The sequence below is a fragment of the Phyllostomus hastatus genome, unplaced genomic scaffold (assembly GCF_019186645.2).
Source record: "Phyllostomus hastatus isolate PE091 unplaced genomic scaffold, TTU_PhHast_1.1 phas_contig_38, whole genome shotgun sequence".
Classification (NCBI taxonomy): Eukaryota; Metazoa; Chordata; class Mammalia; order Chiroptera; family Phyllostomidae; genus Phyllostomus; species Phyllostomus hastatus.
The window spans coordinates 20,179,815-20,194,322 of NW_025333869.1; the positions used below are offsets into that span (position 1 = coordinate 20,179,815).

Genomic DNA, 14,508 nt, shown 5'->3' on the forward strand with positions numbered 1-14,508 from the left:
TGTGCAAGGTAATGATGGTTTAATCTTCTATGAGAACTCCATCTTCCTTCAACCATGGCAGCTGTAAATCGCACATCAGAGTGAAAACATTAACACCACACACTGAAAATAATGCGTCTCTCTTTCATTTTTCTTTCCAGGTTTGAGATTTTTAAGAGCTCTCAGACTGATCCAGTTTTCAGAGATTTTGCAGTTTCTGAATATCCTTAAAACAAGGTAGGATGTTCTTTCTCTTTTTTCCCCTCTCATTCTGGTCCCCAGTGCCAATTTGTAAATAGTAGGTGTGTTTCACTTTCATCACAATAAAGTTAAAGTTCCATTATTCACAGAAAGAGTGATGCACCCCAGAGATCCTAAGAAAACCCGGAGTAGGATTTGGGTTCTCTCTTTGGCAGGGCTGGGGACTCTGTGGTAAAGAGAGAGAAATAGCTGTGCCTGTGTCCCCAGTTTGGGGGACTGTGAGGGTTGCCTGGAAATCAGGAAATGAGCTCAGCATCATGGGGAGAGGTGCACAGCGGATGAGGGATACATCTGCTCATTGATTCGGAAGTCCTTGCTCTCAGTTCTAAATCACTCCTTTATTACAACACTAAATAAGAAATTGAACCTGGCCGTAAAAGCAATAGAAGCAATGCTTTTTGAGAGGCAATCACAAACCTCATATGGCAAACAGAAAATCATTTCATTTCGAAGTACATTTTAGATGTTCACTTTATAGCCAGTATAGCCCCTGGGGCTTGCTCTGTGAATTGCCTTTTGGGGAATACCTAAAAGCCTCCTGCCGAATGCACCATGACTGCTTCTGTCGACTGTGTTATGATCTGGAAAACTCTACTGGACCAGCAGGAAAAATCCCCTGGAGATCCCTTTCTTGATGACCCTTGGGTTTGTGGAGCTGGCCTGAACCTAGGGCTGCCTTGATGAATAAACTAATAAAAGAAGTGAGATGTACTCTAATGGAGATCAAGTGCAGGCCATAAATTTCTCTTATAGGAAATTACAGTTTAAGAAGCTCACTGCTAATGTTCCATTTCCTTTTAACATGTTTGATAAATGATTAAAAACAGGGCACCTCTGTTTTGTGATGTATAATTAACACACCTGCATTTGGGGGGCCTTGGATTCAGCACTGTTTTCCCAGAAACCAAGGCTGGGACCCAGCTTCCTGAATCTGTCACATCCAAAAAATGTTCCAGGCTATTGGATTTCTTTTGGGGGTCTTCTGTGGGGCTTTTGTTTGTTTATTTTGATTTGTTTAAGTCCAAACTGGTTTCCCCTATTCATCTCTGTGAATGTGAGGTAAATTCACTTTCTAGTAACCTAGTTGAAGAGAGTGAGCATCTAATGCCAAAGAAGTCTTCTGTGGTATGTCCCTCCACCCTACATTTGCATGTCCTGGGGTCAGCATTTACCAGCCTTCTACTTAATAGTATGTAATATTACTGATTTACAGTGGATATTGTTAATTTTCATAATTCCCCTGAGTGACAGTTACCTTGATTTCCACCTTCTTGTGGTTGCTCTTCTATACCATGGACTCCAATGACTCTTGAAGTTAGAATGATCAACAAACCTAGCAGTCCCCATTGTTTACATCATATTTGCTCCACTAGACTGAATTTTTTAGGGCAGAACCTGTATATTTTAGTGCTGATCACAGGGTCTGTGTACCTGTGACAGCTGTTTATTCTGGTGGGGACAGTGTTGTACAGAGCCATCTGTATGGTCTCATGTGCCCTAGTGCCCTTCTCTCCTTGTTCTGTGATTACCTTATAGGTTTGGGTGATTTCAATCCTCTGACATCAGCATTTTAAGAAGGTGCCGTTACTCCGAGGAATAACATAGAGAGAACAGTGTTCTTACCTTTCTGTATTGCACATGGTTCCTTTACTGGACTTGGGCAAATGATGAGCCATCTGAATAAAATACCTCTTTCTGGACTTTTACCAAGAGCCTCCCACCCTCACCCTGCAATTTCCCATTCCTTAGAGAAGATTCCATTCCTTTGGCTGTAGGCAATAGGATTAGCATCCTCGGTGAACGGTCAGCCTGATAACTCTGCACGTATGAGTGGTTTGTTGTCTTCGTTCAGAGGGGAGACAGTGAAAGAACTGGCTGGGGAGAGAGGTGACTCTATAAATCTGGACAGAATGGCCCCAGGGAGGGGTCCTAAGGTGGCAGGCTGCTGGGGTGGGGGTGCCATGCTGAGCACAAAGCTGCATTTCCCCAGAACCCCACTCTCCACTGAATTACACTTCTTCAACTGTTAGGGGTGTCTGTCATCCCAACTCTACAACTTGGATTGTCCCAGTTCCTGCTGCTTCTGGTCACAACCAGGTGACTGAGTCATTTCAGTAAACCTGAGTTGAGCATCCATTTGTGCTAAGGAAGTGTTCAAGGCAAAGGGGTGTCTACGGAAGCCTTATGGAAAGCTAGGTGTCATCCTGGTGGGGCTGGAGATTGGGCGTGTGAGAGGTAGGGAGGATAGGGCTGACTTCCAATCAAGGAAGCTGCAGAAGGTGCACAGGTGGGAGATTGTGGTCCATGGAGGAACCTTGAGCAATCCTGTGCTCCTGGCAACTTTAAAGGGGTTCTGTGATGGAAAAAACAGAAAGCGGAGATTAGGAGGGCAGGCCAAGACCAGGTCACCAGTCACAAATTAAAACTTCATTTAATTGTAAGAATTCCAGGGACTTCAGAACAACCCTCTGAGCCTATTCTCTCTCCAGGTGCCCAGCTAATCCCGGCTTCTTGCATCTGTGCACCCCAAGTACAGATTTCACAGAGAAATGAAAGCCTGGGTTTTTGTAGGCCTTTGGACTTTGAGCCATTTTCTGGTGATACCTCTGTACCCTGCTGCTGTCATGGGGACCCTCCAGGAGGGGGGTGGTGGCCCATAATCATCTTTAGGGAGATTTTGTCTGGCTTTCTCTGGTGGTAAATCCCTACCAATCTGTGGCATTAGGTAGGGATGGGCATATTGCAGATGTGATTTGAAACAATGATTTGAAGTTGCCATTTCATTTTCTGTTTGAGTGCCTTGCTTGGCCAAGAGCAGGAAGAAATAGGGAAGAGGGAATTAATGTGGGACAAGTTGGGGCAGGAAGAGAGGGAGTGAGAGAGAGAGACAGGGTAGGGGAGAGATAGATAGATAGATAGATAGATAGATAGATAGATAGATAGAGAATTAAGAGAGTGGTAAAAGGAAACTAGAGTGAACAGGATGACAATAAAAAAAGTATAGACGAAACAAGCAAATCATAGTTATGTGACATCATCAGGGCCATTCCCCAAACTGCTGGCCAGTGGAAGAAGCTGAAATGCTCCCTGTACTGAAAACGGTCTATTGAATGGGACACTGGGAGTCTCCATGTCATCACCTGACCCTCTGGCTGTTGCCTAGTTGCCCTGCAAACCAGCGAGCAGATGCAGGTGAGAGGACACTTACTCAGCAGTCAGAGCCAACTAAGCAGCTCTGTTTAAGGCTGTCATTCTACACCTCATTTAATGTGGTAGATATTGATGATTTACACATGGATCACACTGCAAATAATGACTTTCTGCAGAGAAAGCCCAAGAGAACATAAACACAAAGTGTTAGACTTAACAGATTTAGCAAGGTTCAAAGTCCAAAAATCAATTGCATCCTATACATCTACAATAAACATTTATACAGTGTAATTTTAAAGGTTATATTTAAAATCAGAACAAAACTATGTAAGTATCATAAATTTATCACTAGTGCTGCACACTTTGTGGAGAAAATTATATATTAAAAAAACAAGTCTCATGTGTTATTTGTTGCTTAGTGATGAGTGACTCTAAAACTCAGTAGCCCAAAGTAACTATCACTTTTTAAAATTTCTCCTGGTTGGTGTGGCTCAGTGGGTTGAGTGCCGGCCTGCAAACCAAGAGGTCTCTGATTCAATTCCTGGTCAGGGTACATGCCTGGGTTGTGGGCCAAGTCCCGGGTTGGGGGCTTGTGCAAAGCAACTGATCCATGTTTCTCTTGCACATCGATGTTTCCCTCCCTCTCTTCCCCTCTCTCTAAAAATAAATAACTAAAAATATTTTAAAATAAATAAATAAAATGAAATTTCTGAGGATTCTCTGGGTCAGCTGGGTAGCTCTACTCTAGGCTGACTTGACAGATTGGTCTCTGTGGTCAGCTAACGAATGCAGGACAGAAAAACACTTCTGTCTTCTGGGCCTCGCCTTGCAAGTGAAAGTCAGAATTTCCAGGCCTTAATCATGCACTCAAAGTCGGGACAGTCTTTGTTCTGGGGTGGCTATGTCCTCTCACCAGCACTGCCTGCCACTCTCCCACAGCCCAGAGCAGTGCCCACAGAAAGCTGACTGAGGGTGAGGGAAAGGATGCAGAGAGAAGAAAGTGTGGCAGAACAGCAACGATTTAACGTTTAAAAATATCCCATTAAATTTGTGACATAACCCAAGTTATGTGATATTCACACACTCACCAAAAGAACTCCACGACCCTGTGATATAGATATGGACAGATGAGGGAAGTTCAACTCAGGGCCCTTAAGTAACTTTCCATGGGACAGTGTGTAGATCGTGGGGTTGGAAATGGAACCTGGTCTACTGCCTTTAAGGATGGGACACACACACAAAACATGATCACGATCACCTAGCAATTTTTAAAAGAAGGATAAACACTCGTTCCCTGTAAGTAATGTACAGTCACTGTAAATATCTTAACAACATAGAAAAGCATAAAGGATAAAGTTAAATTTCCCAACACCACCAATGGTTGAGGTAGTGTTATTATTATTCTACTAATCACTTTTATTTCCTATGTGGCATTCCATGTTATGGATGTACCATCATTTACCTAAAAATACATTTTGGGGGGATAGTTTGGGAATTGAAATCACTGTACTACATACAGGACCTCAGAAGTAGCTCCAAGGTTGTTTCAAAAAAGAGAATTCGCTAGGGAGAGCCTGAGGAACTGTGCAGGTGGGGCCACATCGTGGATCTCAGGGATCTGACTCCGGGAGTACAAGAGAGCTACTGCGTGGTCTTAAGCAGAAGAATGGTCAGATTTCTGTTTTAGAAATGTCCACTGTTCCACCAGTTGTATAAAGAGAGGATCTGAAGCATCTAAGACCATAGAGAATGAGCCCAGTGTGGGGCAATTGTCCAGCAAGAATGTCAGGCAGTGGCCCTAGGCAGTGCAAGTCAGGTGGAGCAGAGGAGGGGGATCTAGAGATATTGGAGGGGCAGAATTGACAGAGCTTGATTTTGCTTCATTCCTTGTTCAGAGCACACGTCTTGGAGTGGTATGGTCCAGTTGCTGTTTCAGGAGTGGGTGTTATTACCTCCATCCAGCAGAGGGAACAATAAAACAAAGTAAGGGCCCTGGCACCTGGCTGTACCCTCAGCCAGAAGTAGAGAGGGAGATAGTGGACAGGCAGAACAGGGACAAATTTGGGCTTTTATATGGAAATTGGATGACATTTTCAGTGTTAACCAAAAACACATCTTTTTTTTTAATTCTTTTGCTATACTCCTCATGTTATTTGGCTTCTTTTTTTTTTAAAGATTTTATTTATCTATTTTTAGAGAGGGAAGGGAGGGAGAAAGAGAGAGAGAGAAACATCAATGTGTGGTTGCTGGGGGTCATGGCCTGCAACCCAGGCATGTACCCTGATTAGGAATCGAACTTGCAACACTTTGGTTCGCAGCCCGCGCTCAATCCACTGAGCTATACCAGCCAGGGCCAAAACCACATCTTACATACACTGAGGGCAAAGATGGCCCCAGACAGCTCTGGGTTTACAGCTATAATCTCAGAAAGAAACAGACTGCCACTCTAGTATCTATGGAGACAGACTCTCCCTCCTAGTATCTGCAGAGTCCTGGAGAAAGTCTCTGATCTACAAGAACAGAAAGGTCTCTTTTGCCTGCTCTTGATTTGCTGTATCCAGTGATGTGAATTTCTCTAATGGCTAGTGAGAACTCATGAGATCCAGAAATCATCATGGAAAACCCAGAAAAAGATTTTCTTTCCTTTTTTTAAAAGATATTTTATTTATTTATTTTTAGAGAAGGGAAGGGAGGGAGAAAGAGAGGGAGAGAAACATTAATGTGTGGTTGCATCTCGAGTGCCCCCTACTGGGAACCTGGCTTACAACCCAGGCATGTGCTGTGACTGGGAATCAAACCAGTGACCCTTTGGTTCACAGTCTGGCACTCAATCCATTGATCCACACCAGCCAGGGCCCAGAAAGGGATTTTCTTTAGATGAGTTAGGTTCTCACAATAAGGTCACCATGCATCCTTCCCTCAAGGCATGGAAAGTGGGCTAGAATTACTCTAACCACTGGGCTTGGCCATGAAGTCTGTGACTCTCCAGTGGCTTCTTTTGCCATGCAGAGCACACAGCCCTGTTTCTCCTACCCCACTCTCCTTCCAAGGAGCCTATGCAACCTGGTGAGGTCCCGATTTCAGAGTATGAAGGACATCCGCCAAGAGTTAACCTTGTATCTTTTGCACAGAGCTTTTAGATGATTGCCTGGTTGTAGAGTTTAATTTGGAAAGCAAATGGCAAAGACCAAGAATCTGTAATGATGCTGATGCTGTAAACATAATCAGATTTCAGTGCTGAATATGGACTCTTTCAGCAATAATGATTAAATGTTCCATGCACAGCAAGAGCTCCCTTAAGCACTATTAATATTACTGTGACTAATCATTTAAAGATTAATAATCACCACATTTAGGTCATTTTTCCCCCCAAAGCACCAGGAGGCTCAGAGACTCCAATAGCTTTAATATCTCAAGAGGCTCCACATGATTATTGGTGGGACACTGCTTTGTTCAGGCCCTAAGGATCTAGGAGTTTGTAAGTGAATCAACTTGGTACTTAATTATCCTCTGAGAAAATGAATAATATATGCTTCCCTGAGATCTCTCCCTTTGCCTCATCTGCTTCTCAGTCTCTCTCCACTGTTAGAGTGACACTAGAGGGGTTGGGAGGCAGAGGCAGGGGAGGGTTCCCCTGTTTTGGCTTCCCTTTGAGAAACTGGAGGGGGACAGGTTGTGGTGGTGATCCAGCCGCAGCAGTGCTCAGCTCACTGAGTGCCAGGGTTGCTTCACTTGATGTGATTGTCCAGTGGATGCCTTAGATCTATTTGCCTTGTTTCCACTCTGTAGGTGTCTGGGGTGGGGCAGGGGGACTATTCTTCCAGAGGGAGAGGTCTCTGCAGGGCCGGTGAGTGAGGCTCTGGGGCTGGCTGGCTGCCCTGGGGAACAGAGAGGCAAGAGACTTACTGGAACTCTCAGCTCTGAGGAGGTGGGAGGCTTAGCTGGGATATTTTAAGCATTATTATAGCCAGCTGGTGATCTTCATTCACAGCGATAGCAACTACTTAGAGGTGAGCCATGACCCAAGGTCATCAGAGTCTGGGAAAAACAGTGAGGGCCAGGATTTGGCAGATGAACTTCCAGGCCATGGAACTAACTGTTGAGCAGACTAGTGGGCGGTACAGGATCCACCCTCTTTCCTCAGGCCTGCTTTACAGATCTGATCAATTCAGGGTTCTCCGAGAACATTTTGGATATTGCCCCCTTCTATTGTACACAGATGACTTTTAGTTACAAGTGACAGAGTCCACCTTGAACTAGCCTTGGGATGACTGTGAGTCCAAGAAGGAACTGGGCCCGTCTGACTCAGGGGGTTAGGTTGCTTTATCAGGGTTCTGCCCCTCTCTCCATCTCCTTTGGATTTCACTCTCAGGCAGAGTTTCTTCAGGGCAGATGGGCTTCTAGAGCTCCAGCTTAGATGTTTTAAACCCAAATCTCAGAAGTAAAATGATTCTGTCCCCTTTATTTTCTGAAAAATGCCTCTACTAGTCTCTGCCTCATATCTCTTTAGAGCTAGGAGTTCCCTCCATTGGTCAGCCTGGCTTGGGCCACTCAGGTAGAGGGACAGGTGGGGCCTTTGCTTGGTACCGAACCATCCACAGGACTGTCACGGAAGAAGAGATGCAGGACAAAGCAAAGTGTCATAGAAACAGAGGCCCACTTGGCTTCTTTGTACTGCCTCTCCAAATTATTTAGGTCGGTAAGCTTTGGGTCAGTCAGTGCTAGGTCTGAATATTGACCCACCACTTACTAAACATGTTTCCTCAGGCACGCTGCTGCTTAAGCTCACTGAACCTCAGCTTCCTTCTGTGGTTAGTGGGAACAGTAATGGTGCCTATATCAAAGGGTCAGTGGAAAACTGCAGAGAAAATGAAGAACTCAACACTGCCTAGCACATAACAAAGGCTCTGTACATATTGGCCATTATTATAGGCCACTATTGCAATCTGGCACTTTAGAAATGACCAACAAAGACAGAGTGGACTTATTTGTTGGTTTTCTCATCTGTTTTTGAACCATAAGGAAGTCGCTGCACACGTTCCAAAGGATTAATCTTACCCACAAAAGTGGGAATATCTGCTTATGCTTTCTTGAACTGTCAGAACCAACTCTAGAAAGCTAAGACCATTGGTTCCTCTGCTCAGTTGTGTACGAGGAAAGAGACCAAAGAAAGAGGAAAGCTAGGCTCTAGGATCATGCCTGTCCTGGTACCACTGACCCTGACCTCCACTGGGGACTCCCTCTTTAACCCTGGCTCCCCACGGGCTGCCGTTCCTCTCTGCCCTCCTCCCCGTGGTGGTCCCAGCAGAGATGTCGTCATCAGAATTTTTCCTTTCCATCCTTTTCTGTGGCAGTTCTAGAGGTTCATCTTATGTCAAGAATGTCTCTCTCCTCCTTGGGGTAGGACTCTCCGACCCTTTCTCATATCCTGTGCACAGAGTGTAGGGGAGGCACAGCTTTGCTTTAGCAATCATGGAAGACTTTCTGATGATCTCCTGTCTGTGACCATTGTTCTGTAGTGTGGTGACCAGGAGGGCAGGCCCTGGAGCCAACCTGCCTGGGCTCAGATTCCAACTCTGCTGCTTATTCTGTGAACCTGGGTCAGTTTTTTAACCTCTAGATGACCTCATAGAGTCATTAGGGAGATTAGATGAGTTAATATATGTGAAGCACTTAATTGGTGGGGCACATAATAAAAATGTTACCATTACTGTTTCTATGATCTTAAACTCTTAGAATTAAAATCATTGGTTCCCCTTGAGAGAGAGGCGGGAGGAGGCAGAGATCAATCAATCAAGAACGATGGACTGAACCACCCTGTGGGAGGTATTAGACCACCATGGGGAGACTGAAAGAGAAAGAGAAACAGAGTTGTTTTCTGCAAGATGCAGTTAGGTATATGAGTCAAATAGCCATCTAAAGTGACACTATGAAAGATGTCTTAAGACAGTGGGATGAATTACCAGTGAGTGGCTGGAGGTAAGAGCCAAGAGGAGGAATCTCTGTTGCAGTGGGGGTTGTGGGTTGGACCAGGTTTTGAAGAGAAGAAAAAACTTGGATAGATGGGAAGGGCTTTCCCCCTGGATAGTAAACACGGACGTGGTAAGTAGGTTTGGCTGTGATGAACATTCCAAGAGTTTATGTAGAAGAATAGCAGAAGGAGAGCCAGAGCTTCACACAGTGTTGGAAATGGAAGAAGAGTTTGGACATAACATTTTATTCAACAGGGAGCCTTTGGACAAGGAAGTGACCCGCTGACAGCAGCATTCAAGGAACTGTACCCCACCGGGAGTGAGCAAGGTGAAGTTTAGTAGGAAAATTGCAGAGGAAGGGACCAGTTCACTCAGCACATACTCATAGAAACCCTACTATGCGCCAGAGACTCACTGCTTCCGAGATCTGGACAGCCAGGCCCCTTCTTTCAGGGAACTTAAAATTTAGTGAGTTCCAGCTGATGCACTCAAAGAATACCGGTGGTGCTGAAATGATTAGGTCTGAAGTTTGTGGGAAACAGGATATTCCTATGGTCTTAGAGTCTCACCACACAGAAGGCAGGCAGATGAATCACTAAAGAGAAATGGGTGCCTTTCTGGATATCTGGCATTTCCATGGTAACCAAGTGACTATGCTGGTGTGACTGAGGCGGGATTTCCTGAGATGCCATTCTTACTGTGAAATAGGAAGGTAAATAGGCAGATGTTCTTTTTTTTTATTAAAGATTTTATTTATTTATTTTTAGAGAGGGAAGGATGGGAGATAGAGAGAGAGAGAGAAACATCAATGTGTGGTTGCTGGGGGTTATGGCCTGCAACCCAGGCATGTACCCTGACTGGGAATCGAACCTGCGACACTTTGGTTCTCAGCCCGCACTCAATCCACTGAGCTATGCCAGCCAGGGCTAGGCAGATATTCTTAACAGAAGAACTTAAACATGACCAAATCATGGGGGAGCCAATCAGACATATCCACAATATGGGACATTCTATAAGACAGCTGATCTGGGTGAACAGAAAATTAAATATTATTAAAAACAAACAAAAGCAGGGGTAGATTGTAGGTTAAAAGAGAATTAAGCAACGATTGGCAAACTACAGAGCCCATGGCCGCCTGCTGCCTGCTTTGTAAATAAAGTCTGACTGGTACACAGCCACCTCCATTCCTTTACATGCTGTGTAAGGCTGTTTTATCCTGCAGTGGCAGCTCTGAGGAGTCGTGACAGGAACTCCATGACCTGCAGCACCTCAGGCATTCACTGACTGGCCCTTTACAGACGCGTTTCTGACCCATGAATTAAAGCAGCCTTATAACCAAACTCAATGCATGAACCTTGGGCAGTTCCTGGATCAGGGCGAAGAAAATGAAAACGTCAGTAAACATAATCTGTGGGCAACTGGAGAAATTTGAATAAGGAGTGCATGTTCAGGACGTTGCTGGCTGCTTGTTAGCTCTCTGAGTCACGGCAATTCTGTTGTGACTGTGTTGCAGTGTCCTTCTTCGGTGTTGAATGCCGAAGCACTACGGGGGGTGTGTCATGATGTCTACAGTCTGCTTGTGAATGGTTCAACCATACATAAATATGTACATAAGTAGAAAGGAAGAAAGAAAGAAAGAAAGAAAGAAAGAAAGAAAGAGAAAGAAACAAAGAAACAAAGAAAGAAAGATCGTAGAGATAAAGCCAATGAGGTGACAAACTGTTAGTCAATCTCGGTGAAGGGCATTCAAGTGTTCATTACACTGTTCTTTGATTATTTCTGTAGATTTAAAGACTTTCAAAATAAAGTTAATTACAGAAAAACTTGAACACAACTGGGGACATGAATTTAGGAACCATTTGAGTAGCCCTTATGTCATATTCCCATGTGCTCTGGCTGGGCTGACTTCTGCCCCTTCTGGGGGGTTCCCCTCAGAGTCAGAGATGCACTGGGGTGTTGGAGGTGAGCTTCCTGTCACTCTGGCAGGTGGCCCAGACAGGGGCTTCTTTTGTAACTTGGGGATTTTGCTTGTTGTCTCTTTTGTGCAGTAATTCCATCAAGCTGGTGAATCTGCTCTCCATATTTATCAGCACATGGCTGACAGCAGCCGGGTTCATCCACTTGGTAAGTGTCCTTGAAGATGCTTTAGCTCTGGCTCTCCTGGAGTGAGCCCCTCTTTGAGTCATTTTAGCACCTGAACTTTTTCTTACTGGTGAGAAACTTAAGCCCAGCTGTAGAACATAGGAAAAGAAAAAGCAACTGCACCATTGTCTGGGTTTCCAACCCTCTACCCTAAACTGGTTCCAAATGGTTAGTAGTGTTCTCACTATTATTCTGCATTTTTCAGCTCTCCAGTAGTGCTCTGACGCTTTGGCACATTTTTATTCTGTGTGCAATACCCCCAATCAGCCACAAGATGGCAATGCTTCCTCAGCAACCACACAAAAATGTCTTGGGGACAAGGTTGGAAGTCTGACCCACATCTCTTCGTAAACAACAAATTCGGATCCCTGGATTTCTTTTTACTTTTCCCCTTCCAAAAAGCCACCTTTGATTCTCTTGCCTGATGACTTCTCAAGTTATTTTGTATCTCAAAAATGTTAATTCATTTAAATTAATCACTCTTTGAAAGGCTTATATTATGAAGTCAAGCTGTCCTCACCTCTTCAAAGCAGACTTTTTTCCTGCTTTTAGGGAACACAGCTGTTGTGAGGAGCCTGTTCGATACAAATACAAACTGTCACACCTGGAAAGAACCTCCTGTAACTCTGAAGCTTTGAGTAAAGGTGCCCTTCCCTGATTGGCTCTCTGTATAAGGGTGGAAGTGTGCATTTAGCCACCCACCATTTGGATTTACATCATTTTCATCCAGTGGAGCTCAACCTGATTAGAAGTCCAGGCTCTCACTCAGTCACTGGACCTGATGGATTCCCCACCCACCTCTTGATGCCGATGGTTTCGTGGCTGAAATGGACCTTAAATAATCACCCTAATTCTGCCAACTGCCTAAATCACAGATACAGTGGGGTTAGTCATTTTCAATAGGCCAGTGACCTCACCTTCCTACTGTGTGAAGTACCTTCTGGTTCACCAGGAAACCTGCATAGAAATGGGACGTTGAGGACAGGTGTCGATGTGTGGAAGAGACCAGCTCGTGGCAACTTTCCGTAGTGGCCGAGTCGGAGGTCTGGGGGCCTGCCCCTCGCATTGGCCTGTGACCGGTCACAGGCATTGGTCATAGATCCAGCCCCATCTCTCCCAGTCTCCTGAGGAAATCTAAAGTACCTCTCTTGCCTGCCTCACTGTTTTGGTGGCAGATCAATTTGATAAAAGAACTGAAAGTGTTTTGTTAAATTTAAAGCAGAGATGGGCAGACTACAGCCCTGGGGCCACAGGTCTCCAAAAGCGACCATGCTTCCTCAATTTTGGTATTGCCTCTGGCTGATCTTGCCTACAAGTGCAGAGCTGAGTTGTCCCTATGGAGATTGGACATTGCATAGCCCTCAAAGTGGAAAACATTTGCTATCTGACTCTCAACAGAAAAAGCTTGCTAGCCTTGGGTCTAAAGTGTTGTGCAAAAGCAAATTGTTCTCATGAGCTCACTTTCTGTGCTCCTGGGGAAATTCCTGCAGTTTGCAGGGCAGAGCCATTGCTGACATTCTGCAAAGTAGGGAGAACAGAGGCAGACTCCAAGAGATGCTATTTGGGATTTGGGCATAAGATCTGGAAGAGCAAGGCCCCTGGCCAAATAATGAAAGGAGGAGGCCCCCTGTGGGAGGGTCTCAAATTTCTCTGGGAGCATGTGAGTTGGGCCCTCTGGGACTGAGCAGGAGCTCACTGAGAAAGGTCAGGCCCGGCTCTCTGGCTCTTTCTTTGATGGGAACGCCGCAAAACATGGCCAGAGCAATGCCCAAAAGTTCAGCTGACTTCAGATCTTTAACAATGAGAAGGAAGGTAGACTAGGGATATCGATTTCTGTTCCTCGCCCTCTTAGCCCCAGTCAGCAAGGAAGGCATGACTGTGTTCCTACCATTCTGCTTCTCTGTTACCTGTTCAGCCATCACTTACAGAAGTTGGCCCAGGGCAGAAAGCACCTTGTGTGGAGGGGCTGCACCTCCAGAATCATCCTGCTGGAGCTTTTGTGTTCCTGGTTTGTCATATATGTACAGTATAACGTTTTCCTTTTTCTCCCCTGCCCCCTTGCTTAGGTGGAGAATTCAGGGGACCCGTGGGAAAATTTCCAAAACAACCAGGCTCTTACATACTGGGAATGTGTGTATTTACTCATGGTTACCATGTCCACGGTTGGCTATGGGGATGTTTATGCAAAAACCACACTTGGACGCCTCTTCATGGTCTTCTTCATCCTCGGGGGACTGGTAAAAACTCTTTATTATGGTGTTGATTTTTATGGTTATTAATATTTTCTGTTATCCATTTCCTTAAAGCTTTGTATTTTGATATTGTGTTTCTGCATTAGAAGCAAGTGGCCACCTTAGTGTTACCATCAGGCTAAGTGAGTCCCAGCATGAGGGTGACTTCTCTGCATATTTCTTTGGTGTATTAAACTTGTTTCCCAGACACCCAGGCATGTTGCCCTTGTCAGGGACAGCCATTTAGCCGGGAGCAAACCTAATTGTCTTAAGAAAGTGATGCTCACTTATTAAGTGAGAGTGTCTGTCCCTTCGTAATGTAATTCAGCATCTGACATTCTGCAAGGACAGCTGCTGTCACCTGACCCTGGTAGATGCTGTCGATACTCTATAGACAGTTTGCGGTTTCAAGAGCTCCTCTGCCCCTTTATGGTCCTCCCCAAACCTCCAACAAACACTGTGGCTGGGGCCTGCCCTGAACAGTAGGGTCTCCACATTGGAGATGGAGGGCCCACCGGTCCTGCCCTGGTGGATGCCACCCTGTGAGTTGTGTGTTGGTTTTATAAATGGCCAAATAACTCTATTACATGCGACACCTGGGATATTCCCCCCCCCCCCTTTGTAAGTCAGAAGGTTTTGCTGTTTGCTTTTCTGGTCTATGCAGATCATAACAGCCAGTGATGATGTAAGTTTAAGGGGGGACTTCTGGCAACCCATAGGCGGTGGCTGCATTTTGTCTTTCAAAGCAGCTCACGTTAAGTTTAGATTTTTGC

General features: G+C 45.1%; 1 protein-coding gene across 33 annotated transcripts in view; it reads left to right on the forward strand.

The window, feature by feature from the left end:
• Nucleotides 1–14,508, forward strand: part of KCNMA1 (potassium calcium-activated channel subfamily M alpha 1) — a 739,251-nt gene that overhangs the window by 491,309 nt on the left and 233,434 nt on the right. For all 33 annotated transcript variants that reach the window (XM_045841891.1, XM_045841892.1, XM_045841893.1 and 30 more), the window contains exons 6-8: nucleotides 141–216; nucleotides 11,411–11,486; nucleotides 13,571–13,741. In XM_045841891.1, coding sequence (XP_045697847.1) covers nucleotides 141–216; nucleotides 11,411–11,486; nucleotides 13,571–13,741 — 323 coding nt within the window. The remainder of the gene's footprint in view (nucleotides 1–140; nucleotides 217–11,410; nucleotides 11,487–13,570; nucleotides 13,742–14,508) is intronic.